Source organism: Eubalaena glacialis, chromosome 8 (assembly GCF_028564815.1).
Source record: "Eubalaena glacialis isolate mEubGla1 chromosome 8, mEubGla1.1.hap2.+ XY, whole genome shotgun sequence".
NCBI classification, from domain to species: Eukaryota; Metazoa; Chordata; class Mammalia; order Artiodactyla; family Balaenidae; genus Eubalaena; species Eubalaena glacialis.
The window spans coordinates 9950779-9973211 of record NC_083723.1 but is presented as its reverse complement, the minus strand read 5'-3'; the positions used below and the strand labels follow the sequence as shown (position 1 = coordinate 9973211).

At 54.1% G+C, this 22433-nt stretch overlaps 2 protein-coding genes and 1 pseudogene across 2 annotated transcripts; 1 reads left to right on the top strand and 2 right to left on the bottom strand.

Annotated features, from left to right (window-relative positions):
* The first annotated feature begins 3732 nt into the window (after positions 1-3732).
* LOC133096098 (cytochrome c oxidase subunit 5A, mitochondrial-like) lies at positions 3733-4171 on the top strand (annotated as a pseudogene).
* Positions 4172-4303: 132 nt separating this feature from the next.
* Positions 4304-13909, bottom strand: DDX56 (DEAD-box helicase 56). Its single transcript, XM_061197553.1, has 14 exons — positions 13833-13909; positions 13582-13743; positions 12830-12990; positions 12514-12684; positions 12310-12400; positions 11483-11727; positions 11099-11218; positions 10475-10588; positions 10283-10377; positions 9073-9146; positions 8856-8945; positions 8053-8158; positions 5475-5548; positions 4304-5060 (listed from the first exon to the last, which is right to left on the bottom strand). Exons 1-14 carry the CDS (start codon positions 13890-13892, stop codon positions 4983-4985), a joined length of 1641 nt encoding a protein of 546 aa, XP_061053536.1. The 5' UTR covers positions 13893-13909; the 3' UTR covers positions 4304-4982.
* Positions 13910-16832: 2923 nt separating this feature from the next.
* On the bottom strand, positions 16833-22420 carry TMED4 (transmembrane p24 trafficking protein 4). Its single transcript, XM_061198228.1, has 8 exons — positions 22414-22420; positions 20603-20780; positions 20093-20375; positions 19607-19994; positions 19304-19404; positions 19066-19191; positions 18660-18806; positions 16833-18225 (listed from the first exon to the last, which is right to left on the bottom strand). Exons 1-8 carry the CDS (start codon positions 22418-22420, stop codon positions 18076-18078), a joined length of 1380 nt encoding a protein of 459 aa, XP_061054211.1. The 3' UTR covers positions 16833-18075.
* Between the last annotated feature and the right edge of the window lie 13 nt (positions 22421-22433).

The window sequence follows — 22433 nt, the reverse complement described above, 5'->3', positions numbered from 1 at the left end:
AGATACGCACCAAGAAAAAGGTGCCCAGCCCAGGCCAGGGATCAGGAAGTCTTCCTGGAGGAAGCCATGCCCAGGCAAGAAAGGTTCCACACTCTAGGGTTGCCACATTTAGTAAATACAGAGGAAGACACCCAGTGAGATTTAAATTTCAGATAAACAACTAATAATTTTTTAGTATGTCACAAATATTGGATGGGACACGTCGATACTTAGGCTAGAAAGTTACACCCTTTATCACTGCCCCTCACAGATGAAGATGAGACTCAGAGAAGGGACAGGACAGGGCTGGACCTTGGATTCCAGAGGGGAGCCCACTGATCTGAGCACCCTCCTACTCTGCCACTTAGCTGGCTGGCACTAGGCTGGCTACTTACTCTCTCTGAGCTTCAGTTTTCCAACCTGTACAATGGGATGGGTGTGTGGATAGTCAAGCTCGCCTCTCGAGGGTTGGTGTGGGGTCCAGCAGCATCGGGCTCCCACAGGAAGGTTATTAGAAATGCAGAATCTCTGGCCCTGCCCCAGACCTGCGGGATGACACCTGCATTCCAAGAAGCCTCTGCGATCCAGGTGTGCATTCAAGTTTGAGGGCGCTGTGTGCAGAGCCGTCCCACGGGACCCAGGGGCTAGCGCAGAGCCAGGCACGGGGCGGGGGGCGCTGGGGGACAGGGGCTCCCAAGCCTCATTGGGTCATCCCACACACAGGGACACTCGGAGAGGCCACTATACACCCACTTACAGCTGAGACCCCAGAGGAGGCCAAGAAAAGCGAGGCGCTTCCCTGGAGGCCGGGCTGGCACATCTCGGGTGCCACAAAGGCAGTTCTTGGAGCTGGTCTGAAGACCTCGGATATGCCCATGCTCTCCAGCTCAGCCGTGCCACGTCGATCTCACTGCTTCTCAGCGGCCTTGAGGATGGATTCGTGGGCAGACACTCGAGTTCTGAAGAGCTTCTGAGCTGAGTGAGGTTGAGTCTGCCCAGCGAGGTGCCTGGCGCACCGTGGGAGGCTGGGCAGAGGTGACTTTTCCTGCCCAGAAGGATCACGTCTTTTTTTTCCACATAAACATGGCTGTGGTGAACACACGAGAAGTGGCTCTTGGCCCCGCTGAGAAGCCGGACACCCTAAGGCTTTTTTCCGGGGAAAAGAGGATGGCACTTGGCAGGGGTGCCTCCCTGCACGAATTCAGCTCCATCGACATTGCCTCCCTCCAGGAGAAACTGCCGCTAAAGACCAAAGTCCCGAGAACAACTAATTCCCCAAAGGCTGAGTCACCGATCCTCAGCAGATGGGGAGAGAATTAGCTGGAATGGGAAATGCACTTGAACTGGTTCGTGCTCTGGGTCCAGAGGTTTCTAGGGACACTCTGTTCTCCCATGCGTTATCACCGTGGCTAAATCTGATCAGGGTGCTCTCCTGCTTCAAATCCACTGGCACCTTTTGGTGTCTTTTGAATTTTTAACATGTGACTATTATCTTTTTAAAATAAATCAGGTTAGTTTTTCAGTCTTTGCCTGTTTTGGTGACGACCACTTTGGTTTTCTTTTCATCCTCAGATGTGCCGGGTTTTTTCCCACCCGGAGCACTTACACACACTGTTCCCTCTCAGAACTGTTCCCCCCACCCTTCCAGTCTCACCTGACTCCTCCAATTGGGTGAGGCCCCAGGTAACCCTCCTGGCACCGTGGACGTCCCAGAAGGGTGCCAGTCTAGCCACCAGTGCACTGGCTGGAGGGCCCGGCCCGCTCCCTCCTGCCCCCAGCCCAGCACCTGCACCTGGCAGCTCCAACAAGTGTTGGCAGAGCAGAAAGGTGCTTCAGGAGTCTGTAGCTTGGGGGAGGTTGGGATGCACTGAAAGCTTGGTTCTTGACCCCTCTAAAGCGCCTCCCATGCAGGGGCTATGCTCTGTCTGTCTCCCCTAGACCCTAGCCCACAGCCAGGAACACAGTGGCACCCATTCAAGCCTATGCGTGGGTGGGATTAGGCCAGCCAGGGGTGGAGAAAGTCCCTGCACTCTGCTGCCCCCTTTGCCGTGTGCTCTGTGCGTAGCCAGCCTGGAAACGGTTGGAAACAGGCCAAGCTTATCTGTTGCTCAATGAAGCTGAGCTTAAGGCAGGCTAACCCCACCTCTTTCCTTCCAAGCCCAGATCACCCATCACGTGCACGCCTGTGTCCCAGGGCCTGTCCAGTTCTGTTTTTGACGTGCTTATCAAGGGCACAGGTTTCGGTATCAGATACACAAGTTCAACCTCTGAGGGCCTGTTTCCCCACGTGTAAATGGACAGCAGTGCCTCCACCCAAGGCTGTGTGACTGAATGAGACATCCGTACACCTTCCCTCTGCAGACCCAGGGCATGGGGACACACCACTCTCTTCAACCCACCCAATTCAGATCCCACCAAGTGCCACGGCCCATTCCAGCTGAGCGAGGGTTATATAAACACAGCCCAGGCTTATGTAATACAGTGCCTAGGATGGCACCTGCCCCATGCTGCTGAGAGCGCCGGCTACTCCTCCGCGGGCGTGGACCGCCGGGCCAGCCCAAGACACCAGGGCAGGCCTGTGCTGACCTCCAAATCCTGCCGTCACCTGCCCTGTGACCTTGACGCCAGCTAAGTTCTGAGCCTCAGCCTCCCACCTAGGAATCGGGAGTAGCCTTACGTTGGTAGAACGCTCAGCACGGGTCTCGGCACACAGCCTGCAACTAGCACGCAGCCACCAGGCCCCAGCTCTGTCCCCGGCTGGCAACACAGCCCAGAGCAGAGGCCGCTTTGAGAAGGAACATCACTGGGGAAACCCGAGGCGCCCACTCTCCTGCATCCGGGCTGATTCTGGATGTAAGCTCACTGGCCGGGATGCCTGGAGGTGGCAGGGTCAGAGGAACAGGGAAGGTTACAGTGCAAGGTTGGCCGAGCATGGTAGAGCAGACAGCCTCCTCGATGTCCCGGGCTCTCTCTCGTGTCCCCAGGGCCAGGCCTCAGCTCCTCATCTGCCTCAGGCAGCAGGTGGGGAGGTCTGGCAGGGACTGAAGGCAGCAGCCAGGCGGGGGCCAGGATGCTCTCCAAGGCCAGCTCCTCCCACACGCAGTGACACCCACAACGCTCTTGGTACAGCTCTGGGACCCAGCAGACACTCATAAAGCAGCCATCTCTGTTCAGCTCCACTGACTGACCTCCGTAGGGCGCCCGAGCCAGGGCAGACGACAGGAACGCTGGCCGCATTGCACGGGCTGCTGCTGCACTCACTGATAATCCCACCCGAGCAGCAGCCCCTACCACGCACACCCTGGCTCCCTGGAAATCCTCAGAACAGGGGCAGGAAATGTGGAGACCCCGAACCTGAGGTCCCACCAACCCCAAGTCCCACCATACCGTAACAGCAGCCGGAGACCCAGGCTCCTCCCGCCATGCAGACCAGCTTGTGCCGATGCCTGGTTTTCTTTCTGAACGAAATACTCAAGCACTTTTGACTTTCTTCCCCGGCACAATCAAGGGCACTGAGTCATCAGCGTCCCCCCTCCTCCAGACAGCAGCTGGGAGGCCCGGATGGGGGTTGGGACCCTCTACTGTTAGAGCCTTGCAGCTGAGCTGAGAGCAAAGGAACAGGGCATGTGGGCGTCACACTGCCACTCGTGCATTTAAAACCCAGGTGGAGTCCGGCCCCCACGAGCTCCTGAGTGGTCCTGAGCTCAAACCCAGCTTCTCCTCGGCCTTAACCTTTGCGCCGCCATCGCCATCATGCTAGGCGCCGCTGACCGCCGGCGCTCGGTAGCAGCGGCCGCAGTCGCCCGGACCTGCCCTCGAGTCCTCCTGCACCCCGCTCCAGCCCCGGCCCCGCTGCCGCTAGCCAGTCAATTCGCTGCTAGTCCCGTGGGTCACGTGAGACAGGAGTGTGATGCTCGCTGGGTGACATACTTCAGTAAGCCAGATACTGATGCTTGGGAATTGCATAAAGGGATGAACATGCTAGTTGGCTATGATCTGGTTCCAGAACGCAAAATCACTGCAGGCGTGCAGACACTTAAATGATTTTGCTAGTGCAGTTCACATCCTAGAGGTTAAGGTCAAAGCAGGACCTCATAAGGAAATCTACCCTTACGTCATCCAGGAACTTAGATGAACTTTAAATGAACTGGGAATCTCCACTCCAGAGGAACCGCGCCTTGACAAAGTGTAAACCCCACGGATGGGCTTCCCAAGGATATACTGATAATGCTACTTGATTGTAAACAATCACCTGGAAATACTGACGACAACATACTACCTTACCTGAACAAGTTTTCCTTTTTGAGTACCAAACCATGTCATGTATCGATAACTTGGACTTTAATAAAAGGAAAATGAGTTTGAACTGAAAAAAAACCACCACAACAAACACCGCACCCAGGTGTGCTGCACGCAGCAGAGCAGGGAGCAGCTTGGGGAGGAGACAGCTGTCCCTGGCTGCCTGAGAGAGTGCAAGGCTGAACTCACAACGTACCCACGTCTGGAGAAAGCGGTGTCGTCAGGAAGGACCATCTTCCCGGCAGGCGAGAAGTCGTTTCCGAGCTTCAGGGAAGGGAGGCTGTCAGCCTGATCCTAGACAGGAAGGCCGGAGCTGCCGGCGGGAGGGCAGGTGTCTCCTGGGCCCGAAGGCACCAGGTTGCAGCATTGCACGGCTGACCTCTTCTGGCCAAGGAGGCACCGTACACGGCAGGCAGAGAGCCAGGCACTGCTTACTGGAAGTGGTTTCTGATTCCCAAGGTTTCCAGGGATGGCCCCTTCCTACAGGCAGGAGGCACAAACCAGGGCAGCTAGGATTTTTATTCTGTTGTTAAAGGCAAAGCACCATCCTGGCCATAAATCTAGAGAGCCACAGTGCTGCCTGCCCTGAATCCAGCCCATCCGGTGCAGGAATCAAGCCCCCTCCAGGCTGGGAAGCCTGCTCCACGCCCTGTGCTCAGCGCCGGCAGAGGCCCCGCACGGCGGCCGAAGCTGCCGGGACAAGCTCAGGAGGGCACCGCTGTGGGTCCGCGCTTCTCTTCTCTGTGCCTGAAGCTGCGCAGTGGGTTCTGGGTTTTCGCCTTCTGTGGGGGCAAAACTGTAGATTAGCTGTGGCGAACGGACGTCCATGTGCGCAAAAGGAGACAGACTCAGAGAAGGGGGTGCCGTTGCCACTTTGCAAGCCATACAGGCCATGAGCCAAGGACAGGATCTGCTGTGGACACCGCAGGGGCCCACCTTCTTCCTCCTGTAACTTGGAGGATAAGGAGGGCAGTGGGGAAAGAACAGCAGGTCCCCCTTTGCTCTTGAAGCTGCCCCGTGGGTGGCCAAGGGAGAGCCCCAGCGCCCACAACTTTGATCAGTGGCCTGGAGTTTGGGGCCAGTCCTCGGGACTTCTCTCCTCCCTCCTGAGGGCAAGGGGCGAGCACATCCTGGCGACAGTGGAACAAGGTGGGAGGGGAGCCCTGCAGCTATCACCTAGGCCGCAGGGGACGTACCTTGGCCTTCTTAGAGGAAGGGGGCTTCTTCCGCTTCTTGTGAGGGCGGACGAGGCCGCGAAGAGCAGGAGGAACTGGAAGAGATATCTGGCTTAGCGGCCACCGCCCACCCTGTGCGCCAGCTCCCAGCCCCTCTCCACAGCCAGCGTCCGAGAGCCCGCCAGCTCCACCCTCCAGCTGGCTCCCAGGGTGCTCTCCCCCACTCTGAGCCAGTGCCTGGCACTCCAGTCCACACTTAAAATGCCTAAGAACACACGACTATCTGTTATCACACATGCACAGGGCCAGAAGAGCAGCTATCCCCAGGGGTGGGATTCTGGGGACTTTCACTGTCTAAAACACTTCTTTACAGTATTTAAATTTGTCACAGTAAGTATGTAACAGAAAAAAGAAAATGCTGGGACTTCCCTGGTGGTCCAGTGGTTAAGACTCCGCTCTCCCAATGCAGGGGGGGCCTGGGTTAGATCTCTGGTCAGGGACCTAGTTCCCGTATGCCGCAACTAAGAGCCCACATGCCACAACTAAAGATCCCATACACTGCAACTAAAGATCACGCATGCCACAATGAAGATCCTGCGTGCCACAACTAAGACCTAGTGCAGCCAAATAAGTAAGTATTTAAAAAAAAAAAAAAAAAAAAAAAAAAGGAAAGAAAATGCTGCTGAAACAAAAAAACCCTACATGTAATTTCTTCCTATGTGGCCCCTCCTCCCATATCTTTCCTCACCTGTCAGGCGCCCCCATCACTGCTCGTGACCTGCTACATGATCCCTGGGCTCTGCTGTCACTCCCACCTGCCCATGGCACAGCACAGGGTCTCATCCGGCCAGGCCACACAGGTCCTGACAGGCCTCTGGGCATCACACCGCCACACCCTCCCACGTCACCTTGACCCCTTTAGGTCACACGCTTTTGGCAATGACTTTGCTCCTTTGTGACAGAGAGGATGGAGTTCCCTCCTGAGGCAGGAGATAGATGAACCCCAGGTTAGACATTTACAACTAGCCTCCTGTTTACACTTTGAAAATTAAGATAATAATAGGAACGGGATAAGCAGCTGGACTTTGTCTCCTGTGGACACCTCAAGGTAACGGGAATGGCAGGAACAGAGAGGGGTTAAGCCCTGCTTAGGTAAAAGATAAGGAGACCACATATTTCTCATTCTTGGGGTCAAGGAGGCCTCCCAGACTATGCATGAGCAAAACAGTTCCTCAGGGGAGGGGGCGCTAGACCATAATATGATCTGCTAACCTCCCAAAAACCCTCGTGCTGGAATCCATCTTGGCTAAAAGATGCACGCGCACATCTGGCAGGGCCCTCAGTCAGACCAGATATGGACTTGGAGCCAGATAAACCAAGATGACTGGCCAGATGAAAACTGGAAAACTGCCTCCATGTAAGTGATTTAAACCACCCCAAAAGCTCACGGCTGGCTCGTGCTCTCTCTCTCTCTCTCTCTGAGCCCACCCATGCTTTCTCTGCACCTATCTTCCCTCCTAATAAAACTTTATTTACCTCATTACTTTTTACTGAATTTTAAAGAATTGCTGAATTCTTTCTTCAAAGCAGACAAAAGCCAGGGCCCTGCTCCTAGGCACTACTAGTCTCTGGCGGTCTAGGGGCTAGGATACGGCGCTCTCACCACCACGGTCCGAGTTCGATTCCCGCTCAGGGAACTGAGATCCCACCTCAAGCTGCCACACGCTGCAGCCACCTCACAGCCACCCGAGAGCACTCCCACCCCTTCTCCCCCTCCCTTCTCACTCCGCAGACCAGGACCCCGGCTGGTGTCCCCGCCAGCTCACTGTCCTGGGGGAACCTGGTATTTTCCCGTATCTCCTGGATCCTTCCCTTCCACTCGCTGGGGCCTCTCCTGCCACACCTGCCAGTTTATGCCAATCCAGGGGGGTGCTGGGGAAGGGGGCCTGCACTCACCACTCTTCTTCCTTAAGCCACTTTAAGCATCTTCAGCATAGAAGTCACACACACCCGTTACCAAAGACACAAGGGACGTCGTTACCCAGGTGTAAATGGAGCCAGGCCCCTGAACACCTCAGCTGGGCTTTGGCCTCTTCTACATCAATAGAAACCATCTCAGGGTCCATTCTTGTCCTCACAGCTGCAACCCAGACATCCCTTGTCCCCACAAGGTCTGTTCTCTGTCCCCTCTGCCAACTGTTCCAGAGACTCCAGCCACCCCACCCCCGGCTTGGCCCGGTCACTAATCCCGAGTCTTCTCCAGCACAAGCAGCACTGCCTCTTACCTGCGACCCACCCCCCCCCCGGCACCTGGTCACTCCCTTCCACGCCCAGGCGGCTGCTTGGCCAGGTACTGGCTCGCTCTTTCACTGGGCCAGGCTCTGGGGCGAAAAACCCTGGCCTCGAATGCCCGGTTTCCTGTCTCCCCAACAGAGAGAGCAATGCCTACCCAGGAGGCTGTGCGGATGAGTTCAAGCGAGTGAACAGAGGTGCGTTTGTGTCTGTGTACATGCTTGCTGCCCAGCCCCGTGGTCCTGTGTCAGCCCAGTGCACGGCAGCTGAGGGACAAACGCCCACCCTGTCCCCCAGCCCTGCTCACCCAGGTAGTCAGGGACATGGCCCAGGTGAGGCTTCACCACAGCGGGGTGCAAGGGTAGGTCGTGTCGCAGCAGCTGGAGATCCCTGGGGTTGTCTTCAAAGTACGTCTGGCGGGGGAGAGAAGCGGGCACTGCAGCGTCAGTCCTCCTTTTGCAATTTCACAGGGGAGTTTCTGAACAGGTAATCGGTCTTTCAGAATTTCAAGGGCTAAGGTTTCACACCGCCTTCATCTGTGGTCACCTGGTCCCCCTCCAGAGCCAGCTCCTGATCTGGTTTCTCATCTCCCCTCAAGTGCTCTGCACACGTGGGAAGGCATGTGTCCCCATTCCCACTCTCCTTTCTGTGGGGAGGCCAGGAGCGTGCCGCACCCTCCTCACTGATCCATCACCCCACGGGCCATCCTGCACTGACACACAAGCAGCCGCCTCTTCCTTTTCTGTGTAACACGCACCACGTGGATGCACCCGACTTGGCTTCCCGCATCTCTGTGGAGGACTCCCGGGTGTCTCCACCTGGGGAATCATGACGAACGCGGGCACACGTGCAACTGTGCACGTCAAGAGAATAAACTCCAGGAGCTGTGATTCTGATGGACACGGCCACTGTCCACCAGAGGCCAGGCTGATTCACCTCCCAACAGGACAGCTGGCGTCCTTCACCCGCTCTTGGCCTGTTTCCTCCCCACCGACCTGCTGAAGGCGCAGCTAGCTGTCCAGTTCACTGCCTCTCAAGCTCATAGCTGGGCCAGCCTCCTGGAAGGGCGATGCCCTGAAGCCCCGCCCCTCCCTCCCCAGGGCCCCTCACCTTGAGCTTCTCGGAGTGCAGAAGCTCCTCCTTGATCTCCTTCAGCCTTGCCTCGCGGATGGCTTGTTTAGTCACTGAGCGCATGGCGTCCTGGGGGCAGATACCAAAGGTCAAGACGGCGGGGCTGCAAGCCAGCCCTCGAGCCGGGGTGCTCAGCAGCAAGGGCCTGACACTGGGTCCTAGAGAAGCCCCAGTACTCCCAGGGGGCCCCGCTCACCCTGCAGCGGTAGCGGAAGCCCTCGATCTCCTCCATGCGGAACTGGTAGGGAAGCAGGACGGGGGCTCCATTCCCTGTGGAGGAGACGGCAGTGAGGCTCCCCCGGGCTGAATGCTCAGGCTGGGGTCTAGTGGGGGTCTACTGCTTAGAGCCTCCCACACCCACACCCACTCCCTGGGGCGAGGCAGCCGGGGAGCCAGCCCACTCCTTCCCCGCAGCGCACACGTGCGCAAGAAAACCTGGGTCTCATGGACAGTTCACGACAGGCGATCCACTCTGCTGTGCCCAGGGCAGCGTGTTGTCCCCACGTCCTGGGTTCCTGTCACATCTCTCAGCCTCAGGACCTGCCCCCCCGCCCACTCTCCTCCTTCAAGGCTACTCCAGCCACAAGGTACCCGTGATGACAGCCAAGGAGCACTAAGGAGCACCAGCCCTTTCAGTCAGACACTGGTCTGTCATAGTAGCGTACTGGGTCACTCAATGTTTATGACAAAAGAAAATGGGGCAAGGGAGCGCGGGGGGGTTTGGCGTTGCAGCAGGGGCTTCACCCATTTCAGGTAAGGAAACCAGGGCACAGAGAAGCAAGGCCCAGAGTCGTCCCTCGATCCCCCGTCAAGCAGTGCCCCAGGCCACCTTCTACACAAGGCCAGGGCTCAATGCCAGGCGGTGAGCATGTCCTTTCTCGGCCCATGTGGCGAGCAGCAGTGAGGCCCCACAAGAAGCCAGGCTGGACCCTCCCCCATAACCTGCTGGACGGTGGAGCAGCCCTGCCCAGCCCCGGCTAGCATGCTCTTCCTGCAGCCTGGAACGCTGCCCGGCTGCCCCGCTACAGCAGGACCTCCCCAAGGCGCCAGCGCAGAAACCCCCCAGCAGCCCCCTCTCCCAGGGTCTTCTCTAAGATGCCACCAGTCCCATCCTGTCTCCCAAACCTCTTCCCTTGGCCCTTCTGCCCCATGAGGCAGAGAATAAACATGACTTTGGCCAATTACATGACGGCTCTGGACCTCAGCTGGCTTGACTGTGAAGGGGGACAGTGCCTGCCACCCAGGGAAGGGCAAGGACAGGTGGACGGACATGGCGCACAGCGTGGCCAAGTGTGCGGGGGGCTGCTGCTCGTGCCGGCGTCCCTGCTGCCATCACCACCACCGGGTCTACGGTGTCATGGCAGAAGCCTGGCCCTGGCGCAGGCCAGTGGGAGCTGGGCTCTTACCTCCGCTGAGAAGCTCCTCGATCTTGCCCAGATGGGACTGCTCCGTGGGCAGCACGAACGTCAAGACTATGCCTGGGTTGTTGGCACGCGCTGTCCTGCAAGGAGAGACAGCCCAGCCCGTGTCTCTGGCTATGTGTCCTACCGTGTGCCCTCCATCCAGGTGCCCAGCCTGCCACGCCCCAGTTCTCCTACCTGCCGGCCCGATGTATGTAGGCCTCGGGGGTGGGGGGGAGATCAAAGTTGAGCACAGCACACACGTGGTGGAAGTCTATGCCGCGGGCCACACCAGCCTCCGGATCAGCGGCCCTGCAGGAAAACGCCCCAACCTCAGACAGACCCCTCGTCTCCTCCAAGGCCACGTTCTCAAGCTTATTTAATCAGCAAAATCTCTACACAAAGCCTTGTATGGAACTACAGGACCCTGACACGTGTAAGACTCTTAAGCATCAGAACTGGAACAGGAACTAGGGTAGTGGGGGCAGCCAAACCGGGCTCTGACCTCAGCTCTGGGGCAACACTGCCCACAGGCAATCTGAGAACAATTCCAAGCCAGCCAACCCGTTAGGCAGACAGAGACTGGGGACTCCTCTTTCCCCCAAAGAAAGATCCTTCCCAAAAGTCACAGCCACTTGAGGCTGGGCCGCCTCCCCTCACAGGATGATGGCGCGCCAACAAACCAGGCAGTCTGGCCCTTCATGCTGCCCACGGAGCACGTGTGTTGGCCCTTCAGTCCCTTCCCCCACACTCACAGTCTTCTGAAAGGCTGAAAAGCGGGTCTCCCTGGGGAGGGCTGGCAGGAGAGAAGCGTGCACTCACCTGTTCCGCTTGGGTCCTTTGCCCCGATGCTTGCCCTTGACCGGAGGCCCCAGAACTTCAGCATCTGTTGCTATGACGCAGTCATATAAGCCTTGGTTGAACTGTGAGATGATGTGGCACCTGTGGCCCGAGAGCAGACGGAAGTGAGCCCCAAGAGCAGGCTGGAGGTCCCTCTCCCGCCCCCTGCTTGGTCATAACGGTCACCCTTTCTGACTCTTCCCTCTTCTTCAGCTCTTCCCTGACTTAATCTCTGTGCCTCAACCTCCTCAAATGAGAATGGAATTACAGTAGGTACCGCAGAGTTGTGACAGATAAAGTCAGCGAGGATCAGTCAAGCCCAGAGCCTGGGCACTATCTTCAACCAAAACATGGAAGATGACACACCTGGAGCGCAGTGGGAGCTCTCCATTGAGCACACAGGCGGGGATGCTGAACTGCTCCAGGAACAGGCGCAGCCGGTAACTCCGCTCCATTGTGTTGACAAAGAGCAGAGACTTTCCCCGGATCAATGACAGCTTGAGCAGGGCATACAGCAACAGAAATTTGTCTTCCTCAGTCTCACAGACCACCTGAAACTGCTGTAACTGGTCTGGCCCTGGCAGCTGGGACTCCTGTAACTTGAGGGTAACCTAGGGGAGGACAGGCCTGTGGTCAGGAAAGAAAAGAAGACAGAAATGCTACTGCAAGCCACTGGCTCACAAACCACAGCACAAATGTGTTAGTGCAGGGCACCCTGGGTCCCCTCCAACTGTAAGAATGTAAGAATTCAAAGCACGCTAACCGTTGTAGTGTACAGAGAACATAAAACTACACACAAACATTTGGGGCATAGAACAAAGAGAAACACACTATAAATTACTGTAGTGAGGAGAGAACCCCTATAGCAGCAACCTTTCTGAAGAGTAAAGTTCACATAAGGTGAGAACTTTCGCCCTGCTGCTCAAAGTAGCCTTTGTGCCCCGTGGGGGGTTCCTTTTCAGGCTTTAGGCAAAGCATGGTTTGAAGCCCCCAGCAGACATCTGGAACTACACAGTGATTTTAGGTTGGGAGATAGGGGGATGGTTTACAACTACTGGCTTCTAGTACATCAGAACCAGGAATGCTAAACCAATAATTTCCCACCCCAAATAACAAAGGGTTCCTTTGAGAAGGGAGAAGCAAGTCCTTGAGTATCACGTCAACACCTCCAGATGCTTCCACGGGGCCCTTACCGGGTTATGCAGTACCAGCGCCTTGAGTGCTTGCACATCCTCGTTAAAAGTAGCCGACATCAGAAAAGCCTGGTAAATCCGGGGCAAGTGACTAAAATGAAACAGAGCCCCATCAGACACCAGCTCCAAAGCCTCTAACTGTAGCAGAGGAACTGGCCCCCTCACTCTAGGTCCTAGTGTCTATTCACAACCCCTTTTCCTTACCAGAGAAGACTCTTGAGTTCCTCCTCAAAGCCAAAGGAGAAAAGAAGATCAGCCTCATCGACCACTAGCAGCTCCAGGGAGTCTTGCAGTTTCAAGTTGTCTTGTTGCAAGTGGTTTAATATGCGGGATGGGGTCCCCACCACAACATCGGGCTTCTCCATCAGCACAGCTCTGCAGGTGGGCAACACCTCAGTGTTGGGGAGAGGGTAGCAGCTGGGACCTCACCCTGGATTAGCCCTCTTTCTTGCTGCACACAAACCCAAACCCACATCCCAGTGCAAACTCATTCCCCTACAGCCCTGTTGCTTTCACCCACCTCTGAGAGGCTGAGTCTTCAGCGGCTGAGACATTGGCCACCCGGATGTCTCGAGCACAGTAGGCAGCCAGCTGCTGAATCATGGACTGGGCCTGCCGTGCCAGTTCCTTGGTCGGCACAAGGACAAGGGCTCTCACAGCTTGCTCTACCGCGGGGCCTGTCTGCAAGACACGAATTAAAGACTTCAGCCAGTCGGGTCACGTCATCACGGCCACTGCATGCTTTTCTCTACCTCTTCCAGACAATCTGACCCAACTGCTGTGACTTCCTCACGACAATCCAGTTGTGTTCTGGTCAACCCTTCACTTACTTTACCCACCTCAGAATGTAGATAGAAGACTCTTTTCCCAGGCACTGACCTCAAAAAGGATAACTTACTTTATGGTTACAAAGTTACTTAAAATGTACCAGTTACGACATTGGTTTTTCACAATAATCCTACAGATGAGAGGAGAAAATGTGCCTACTTTTTATAGTATAAACAAGAGAAAGCGATTTACTCAAGATTACACAAAGAATGGTGGTCGCAGGGCCCGGACTTAGAACCCAAGTAACCTGAATCCCAGCCCAGAGCGTTTTACCACAAAACCACCAGGTTCTCTCAGACCACGCTTCACGGGTAAGAGGTCAAAAGAAAACCCGGTTCTTGGGAAAGACTTGCGGGCGTGCGGGTGGCGGGCACAGCTTTCCAAGAGGGCACAACGCCACTCAGACGCCTGCGGCTCCCTTCCCCGGCCCCTCCCCCGACTCACCGCCTTCTTGTGGAGCAACAGCTGCAGCATCGGAATGGCATAAGCGGCGGTCTTCCCTGAACCCGTGCGGGCCCGAGCCAGGAGGTCCTTCCCCTCCAGGGCCAGTGGGATGGCCTTTTCCTGGATCAGCGTGGGTCGCGACCAGCCCAGGTCGGTGACGGCCTAGAGGAGACAAGGGACGGCTCAGGCGGCGCGCTGCCCTGCCGCCGCCCCTCTCCACGTCGGCCCGGCTCCTCAGCCCTCCCCGGTACCTGTAGGAGCCGGTGGTCCAGGCCCATGTGTTCGAAGCCCAACGCTTCGGGATCCTCCATGCTTCTGCTCTGTGGTGACAGCGCGCACGCGCGACAGGAAGAGCACGCAGTGACGCGTGGGCTGGTCAAAGCAGCAACCAATCAGCTTCAAAGGAGTCAGCATCTCCCGGAAGCCATGGCTTCTGGTGTTCCCCGGGGTTCTGCGGCTGCGGCGGCTAGTGCGGCCTGGAGTCTCGGGGAGGGGCGGCAGGGGGCTGGGAGCGGGGACCACCCCCCCCAGGTCCTCGCCAGTTCCCTGACACGACCTCCAAATGGCGTGCTAGGTTAAGGTTACCAGCGGCAGGGGCAGCCTCGCCCTAGCAGTAATGCCAGCATTAGTTATATTGACAAAGACATCAATGTTTAGAGTGCTCGTCTGTGTACTACCTAGGAACAGGCATGCTGCAGTGGTAGCTTACCACGTTTGGGAAACACTGGTGAGCCCTACGCCCTTTCCTACCATTATGCATCTGGAGGATCTCTGTCAGGTTTATGTGTAAGCACTAATTGCTCTGCCACCTACTATGCTCAGGAAAACTGCACCAGCTTATGTGTTCCAGGGCTGTTTGCCTGTAGCAGTGGTGGGAACCGGGGGAATCTGTAACGGGGCAATGGCTTTGAGAGTAGAAAGCAAGTGACGCTGGGTGTACCAGCATATAACAGAGGTCACCGAGGCTGGGCTAAGGTTCAGGGCCGCAGGCAGTCCAAAGGACAGGCTATAGCAATTGGATTGTACAAGGATGAAGGTTGGAAGAATGAGTGGCATGAGAAACAAAAAGGTAGGTTCCTCTGGGGTTCCCAAACCTAGCAGCCCATGTTGCCTGCACAGCTTGGTTAAAAATAAGAATTCTTGGGAGTTCCCTGGTGGCCTAGTGGTTAGGATTCCGGGTTTTCACTGTGGTGGCCCAGGTTCAATTCCTGTTTGGGGGAACTGAGGTCCCACAAGTGGTGCAGCACAGCCAAAAAAAAAAAAAAGGATTCTTAGTCCCCACCTGTATTAGTTTCCTATTGCTGCTGCAACAAATTACCATAAACTTAGTGGCTTAACACAAACTTATTATCTTATGGTTCTGTAGGTCAGAAGTCTGACGAGGCCTCACTAGGCTGAAATTACAATGTTGGCAAGGCTGCATTCCCTTCTGGAGGCTCTAGAGGAATAATCCCTTTTTTGCCTTTCCCACCTTGGCTTGGGGCCCCCTTCCTCTATCTTCAAAGCCGTTAATGGAGGGTTGGGTCCTCACCTCGCATCACTGCAACTTTCTTTTGCCTCCCTCTTCCATTTTTAAAGAACCTTTATTATGACATTGGGCCCACCCCAATAATCCAGGATAATCGCCCTATTTTAGAGGCAGATGACAGCAACCTTAATTCCTCTTTGCCATGTTTGGTAACATAGTCACAGGTTTCAGGAATTAGTACATCTAACTGGACATCTTTGGGAGGCTATTATTCTGCCTACCACACCACCCCAAACATAAACCCACTTAATCAGCTGGACCTGAGTGTTGCCCAGGAATCTATATTGACGAGTTTCTCGGATGACACTATGAATCTACTCTGACATGGGCCCAGCATGAGAGCCAGAGGTTAGGCTCTGGCTGTTGTTAGGGTGAGAACTGAGAGCAATTCATGCACCACAGGTAAAGTGGGGCTGGGACCAAAAGATGGAGATGGGGACTGCCAGTCCTAGTGAGAGCTGGGGACTGGGCCACGGATGATGGGATGAGTAGAATGGCTCCTACGCCCCACCCCCTTTTTGTGGTAAGGAGGTAGAAGGCTGTTTGATAAGGGTGTTATATAACCTAAGAAAGCAAGACTTTCAGAATGGAATCAAGGTAGTATTGGGGGGGAAAAAAATCACCAGAATTCCTTGGATGTAGCCGAACTTTCAAAAACATTTTCCTAGGCCATAATGCGTCTGAATACCACACACCAGTATGGAAATCCTTCTTTTCCCCATAGCCACCACCTGTTAGCCTGTCCTCTGGCAATCGAGATTCCAAGTGCCCATCAGTGTAAAGGTGTGCTATACTCCCACCTTTGTCCTCACTCCACCCCCCTTCCTATCAAAAAATTCACAGGAGGAGAAACTGAGGACACACTGATGTACCAGCATAATTGAGATGCACAGCTGGACAGACTGTTGAAGGCCACCCCAGCACTGTGTAGTTTCCTGTATTCCCACAGTCCAGGCTCCAGTGTCTGATTTGCTGGCTAGATTCCTAGTAACAGCCACAGAGCAGAAATATGTTCCCTTCCTGACACATCCCATGCTCCCCAAGAGGCTCAGGCCAGAGGTCCACACGCTGACTAGTTCCAAGGCTACCTGATTTTCCCTGTGTTAATGCTAACATGAAGACAATTAAGAACTATTTTAAATATCCAGAGAATTTTGGAAGAGTCATTTATGGCATTTCACCTCACTGGACCGTTAACATGGCCATCCAGAATTAGAATTTTTAAAATATCTACAGAAATACTAAATGACAAAGCCTATAAAACTAAATTGCATATACTTTTATAAGTAAAAATAGGTACACACATGGAATAGTATAGAACGTAAAGAGAAAAACAAGGGCTTCCCTGGTGGCACAGTGGTTGAGAATCTGCCTGCCAATGCAGGGGACATGGGTTCGAGCCCTGGTCTGGGAGGATCCCACATGCCGCGGAACAACTGGGCCCGTGAGTCACAATGACTGAGCCTGTGTGTCTGGAGCCTGTGCTCCGCAACAAGAGAGGCCGCGATAGTGAGAGGCCCGCGCACCGCGATGAAGAGTGGCCCCCGCTTGCCACAACTAGAGAAAGCCCTCGCACAGAAACGAAGACCCAACACAGCCATAAATAAATTAAAAAAAAAAAAAAAAAGAAAAACAAGAAGGGCAGAATTTAGTTTTGTATGTCAGATAAATAATGTATTTTAAGTAAATAAAACCATGAAATAAAACGTCAAGAATGGGCAACTAAGGGCATTAAGTTTTATACAGCAGAAGGGCATGAGGGAAGTACACTAAGATGTGTTTAAATTTATGATTCCAGGGAGCTAAGAAACGGGTACGTAATCTCCTCACAGTATTCCCTGCTGACAGGTCTACCTGGTTGACCTCTGTGAATGGCCGAGCCACCACCCTGTCCGTTCCCACAACCCCGGAGTCTCCAGTCAGGCCAGGCTCTATAGCACCACAAGCCCACATGCTGAAATCCACTCCGGGTCAGCCGCAGAGGCACCCAGACCAAGAGCCTTTCCTCCATTTCCCTTTGTGCCTCCCCTCTGCCCACAGCCTCTTATTTCATTTCAAACACAGCTACTACAACACGCTTTATTTCACTGGAAAAATCTGTATAAAGAACCAAATCTGGTTCCCATGAAGAAAACATTTACCACAGCTTAAATAAAGGTTAAGGGAAATGAAGGGTAAGAGTGCCCTGCCTTATGCTAGCTCTGTCACTGCCTCAGTCTGAACTCAGGCCCTGTGTGATGGAAATCACAGGTGTCCCAGAGAATTCTCTGCCTGGCCCTCTGATTAGGCCTTGAGAGCAGCTGTGATGTCTGCTTTCTGGCCCTGAGAGCTGAAATCCTGAGAGCTGCCATGGTAGTTAGTTATCAAAAATGCATGGATAAACAATGCAGAAGGGACTGCACTGGTGTTTTTAGCTAGTCACACAAAGGCAGTAACACTTCAACTAGGAAGGAAAATATATAATTTTATCAAAAAATAGTTCTAATATATAGAAAAACATTTCAATCCTCTGGGGCCTTTGCCCCTTATTTACATTCACGAAGCCACTGAGTGAACCCAGGACTGACAGGGGAGCAGTGAGGTGGGGCCTCCTCGGTGGGGCATTTTGGTCGCCTACTTTCTAAGCAGACGAAGATAGAGGTTAAAGCAGTAGGAGAGACATTTGCTCATTTTGTGACAGGATGGAGAGGAATCACTAGTGGCGAAAGAAGCAAGACTTAGTCCTGGGTCAGTTCTGACTCCCCACAAACCCCAAGACAGATCTTTGAAAGCTTGGACCAATGTCCTGTGTCCTTGAGAACCAGTGTTAACAAGTGGCTGATCTGAATGCTTTGTTGCCATGGAACCAATGTGGCTTATATTCTATTTTTCACTGTTTCTTCCCTCAAAATCCATATGGATAAGGTATTGGGTGGGGAAAGTACCAAACAACTGAGGTGACAGGAAAGGGTCATGTGGAGAGGGCACTACACCAGCTTCTTGGCCTCAAAGAAGCTCTTGAGGTGACGCATCTGCCAGATGCCAGTGAGGATGAGGATGACGGTCTGAGCGATGGACCACCACAGGACTCTCTGGTTGGTGCTCTCACTGATCAGACGGAAGCGCTCTTCACGATACTGCGTAGGACAATGGACGCAGGATTAAATGTGCAGGAGAGACAGTCCCAGCATTTGCGAGGCCCCTCCCTCCTGTGCGACGACTCAACTGTGGGACCAAATGCCTTTTGAAATACTGCCTCTGATTCCCCTGGAAGTGCCCCAAGGAAGTGACACGCTGCCCCTCCACAAGCATCTCTGCTAGGACAGAAATCATGCTCTTACCATTTCAGCAAGATCCCAATGTAAAGAGGTAGGCAATGACTATTGCTAGAGTGTGAACTGTCCTCTCTACCCTTTATTCTACGGAGCTGAAAAACGGCTGATAGCCCTCTCTGTTCCAGTCTTTGAACAGCTGATCTCCCAAGCAGGGAAGGCCCCAGGCAGAAACTTCCAGTAAGTGTAGTGGGTATAAAGGTCAACTGCCATGTCCAAGTACAATGACATGCCCTTACCCTTTGGTAATCCTGCTCCTTCTGGATCTGTTCCACCTGATCCAGCAACTGGCGGGCTCGGAGCTGCAGCTCCGTCAGTTTATCCTTAGCAGCAATCTCGGGGTAGTTGTTGGCATGCTCCCCGACCTGGATGTCTAGGTGCACACGCTAGAAGGAAACAGGGTTGGACCCCAAAGTCGTAAGGTCAGAGACGCTCTGAGATTATGGTATCTAAGTGGTGGGACCTCCGATGGTCTGTTCCAGGCTATGGAACCCACTCTTGTCCCTGGCTGTGGGACAGAAGGGCAACGTCTATTTCTTGCTTGTGATTGTGCCACAAAGTGTTACAAATGATAAGGGTAATAAATCAAAATTTTGTAACCAAGTGAGAGATTCTGAGCTATGGCCAAAGAGAAAATTCTCTTACCAGTCTGCCGCCAGCAAAGAGAGCCATTCTGGTAGAGTTGGAGTGCAGGCAGATCTGATGGTCACCAGGAGTGTGGGAAGTGAAGGTGAAGCGGCCCTCTGAGCCGTACTGCCGGGACAGCACCACCTGCAGCACAGCAGTCAGTGAAAGCCCCCGCCTCTACTCTGACCTCTCCAAGTGCAAGCTCATGTCTTCTGAGCTCTGTCCACCCCAAGAGCTCTAGTGAAGGTGGCCTTACCTTGCCTTCAGGGTCCTTCACCTCCACATGCATGCCCAGGCCGGGGGTCGAGGGTAGGAAGATCTCCTTCTGCTTATCCCACATTTGGGTGCGGTAGTTCCCTGCGGAGCAGACAGAGCCGTCACAACCTACCTAGTCCGTCTGGCTCCCACACTCCGCGGGGCGCCGCGGTTCCCAGGACGCCGGGCAGGGGGCACTGCTCCCCCGGCCACGGTCCGGCATCCACAGCGCGCCGCTAGGAGCGGGGAGCCCGACAGCGTCGGGAGGACACGCAGGGCCCTGTCCACCCTCGCCCCGCCTGACCGATGACCATGGTCTCGTCGGGGATTTCCTCGATGAAGCAGCGCTTTTCGGTCTCGCCGATGTGGAAATAGAGCCCTCGGACGCCCGCCGCGCACAGCGCGATGAGCAACAGCGCCAGCAACCCCATTGCCCGCCGACGCCCAGCCCAGACACCTGCCAACGCGCGCCCTCCGCCCAGTGCGCATGCGCGCACCTGCGCCCAGCTCTCAAACGACGCAGCAAGACCCTGCGCAGAATACGCGTGCGCGGTGCCTCCCTCCCTGCGTCCGCTCTGCCCCGCCCCGCGCGCGTCTTCCAGGCCAGGATGCACAGCCGAGGGGAGAGTGCGCAGGCGCACGACGCTCGGGTGGTCCCTCCCGCTCTCTGGCTGCGCGGTTGGTTTGGTCACCTGCCAACGAGCGGTTTACACCCAGTGCGCATGCGCGCGCCTACGCCCCGCTCCCAGTAAACGCGCCACGGCGGAGTGGAGAGTAAGCGTCAACTGACGCCTTCTTTGCAGATCCTGCTTAGAGTTCTGCTGGCCTGCGCCGGGGCTTGGGTCCCAGATCTGGACGGTTGGAGGGCGGGCCCCAGATCTGGAAGATTGGGTCCCCCGGGGCGTCCGGACTCGGGATCCGCGCAAGGCGGGAAAGTCGGAGCCCAGGGGCCGACGGGAACTTCCCGAGACCCCGGCCGGGCGGGTGTCGGTGTGAGAGCCCTTCTGGGGTGCAGGAGTCTTAGGCGCGTCCGGTGCCGCCTGGAGGAGCGGCCCGCCCGGCTTTTGGAGGCCCTGACCCGGGAGAGGAGGCCTTTGCCTGGATGGGGCTGCAGTCCAGCCGACAGGAAACGACATTCCGAGCCAGTGGGGCTCCAACAGGCTTTTAGGTGTTCCTGATTTTAGGAGTTTGTCGGGGTTTTTTTGCATGCCATGTCAGTGTTGCGGTGGTTATTTTCTGACACTCCCCTGCTAGGGGTACACACTGAAGTATCCACAGATAGTCACCCGGGGGTGCTGACCTGGGAGAGGAGGTGGAGATTGGGCTCCAGGTGAGAGATGTGTGGGAGGAGGGACGATGCGAGACGGTCCAGTTGTCGCTAGACTGCTCCCGAAGGGCGGGGCGGGGCTTGGCGGCGTCTCCTCCTGTGTTCTCCGGCCCGTATTGCTCTCTCAACTTGTCCGACTGCTCATGGTCCCCTAGGTGGAGAAGATCTGGGACATGCGGTCCCTTGGACTGTGGGTCTGCTCCACTGGCCCGCAGTGGTCTGGGGCTCAGAGTGGAGAGAAATGTGGAGCAGAACGAAACCTGGCCTCGTGGCTCCGATGGGCCCGTGACAAGTGCAAGTGGGGGCCCAGTGCTTGCTCTGCTGCCTGCCTTCCTTGCTAAACCCAAAGAAACCCTGTAATAGCGTGCTTAGTGTTGGATACGCTCCAATTTATCCGTAAGAAGTGGGATTGAACCAAAGCAAACATCCTTGTGGAATTAAAGTTTTACAAGGCAGACCTCCCTGAGCAGCAGCAGTTCTGCGGTGAGGATGGAAAATAAGAACTTTCTAAGAAGCTGGAAATTTGGGTTTCAGTATGAAATCTGACTAAAAATCATTCTTTAATAATTCTAATACTTAGTATATATTCAATGCCTCCCCCCTCCCCGTCTCAAAAAACTTTGGATTATTTAATCATGTCTAAACAAGGTCTGCTTACTGCATTCATTGATATATCTCTTAAACCTCTTTTGATACACAGTAGTCCCCCCTTATCCAAGGGGGATACATTCCAAGACCCCCAGTGGATGCTTGAAATGTCAGATAGTACCAAACTATATATACCATGTTCTTTTTCTATACATACCTCAGATAAAGTTTAATTTATAAATTAGGCACAGTGAGAGATTAACAATAACAAAATAGAACAATTATACTTTAATAAGAGTTATGTGAATATGGGCCCTCAAAATATTCTGTTGTACAAATTTAATGCCTTTTCCATCTTAACTAAGTTCTCATCATGCACTGTGGTTATAACTTTTGCAGTTTGAGATTCAACAGGAAAACCAGCATGAATTTTTTTCCTTCTTTAAAATTCCACAGAAGTTTCATTCTTAACATAGATCTTAGCAATTTCAGCATACGATTTTTTTCTTATTAAGTCAAGAACTTTCACCTTTTCAACTTAAAGAAATTTACGGCTTCTCTTTGGCATATCTGAATTGCCAGCATCACTACTCTTGCACTTTGGGGCCATTATTAATTAAAATAAGGGTTACTTAAACACAAGCACTGTGATACTGGGCTAGCCAATCTGATAACTAAGAGGGCTACTAAATGGGCAGGATACACTGGACAAAGAGATGATTAATTTCAGGCAGGACAGAGCAAGATTTCATCACGCTACTCAGAACAGCAAGCAATTGAAATTTATGAATTATTTCTGGAATTTTCCATTTAGTATTTTCAGACTGCAGTTGACCACAGGAAGCCAAATCCATGGATAACGGGGACTACTGTATTAACAATTCCCCTTCCCTTTTTGTTGTTGATGGTGATGATGATGCCATTTACTTATTGAAGCAACTGGATCATTTGACCGATAGAATTTTCCACATTCTGGATTTGGTTGATTGTTTCTTCATGTGTCATTTAACAGGTTTCTCTGTCCTTGGTACATCCTTCAAACAGTTAAATCTAGAGCCAAGGAGGAGTTACAGTAAGACAAAATGTTTTAATCCATTAAACCCATTACCCTTTTTTAAAGCTCAAATTCTCTCATAAAACACGTTTGCTATGCTTTTTTTTGACACAATTCCAGTAGCCTTCAGGGGCTTCCTTACATTCCATTTTGTACATTTCC

Coding starts and splice junctions, on each gene's coding strand:
- DDX56 (XM_061197553.1), bottom strand. CDS start 13,892: ATGGAGGATCCCGAAGCGTTGGGCTTCGAACACATGGGCCTGGACCAC. Junction 11,219..11,482: donor GAGCTCCCACTGCGCTCCAG/GTGTGTCATCTT, acceptor CTCGGGCCACAG/GTGCCACATCATCTCACAGT. Junction 10,378..10,474: donor TACATACATCGGGCCGGCAG/GTAGGAGAACTG, acceptor CTCTCCTTGCAG/GACAGCGCGTGCCAACAACC.
- TMED4 (XM_061198228.1), bottom strand. Junction 19,405..19,606: donor CGACGAGACCATGGTCATCG/GTCAGGCGGGGC, acceptor TCTGCTCCGCAG/GGAACTACCGCACCCAAATG. Junction 18,807..19,065: donor TCTTTGCTGGCGGCAGACTG/GTAAGAGAATTT, acceptor GTTTCCTTCTAG/CGTGTGCACCTAGACATCCA.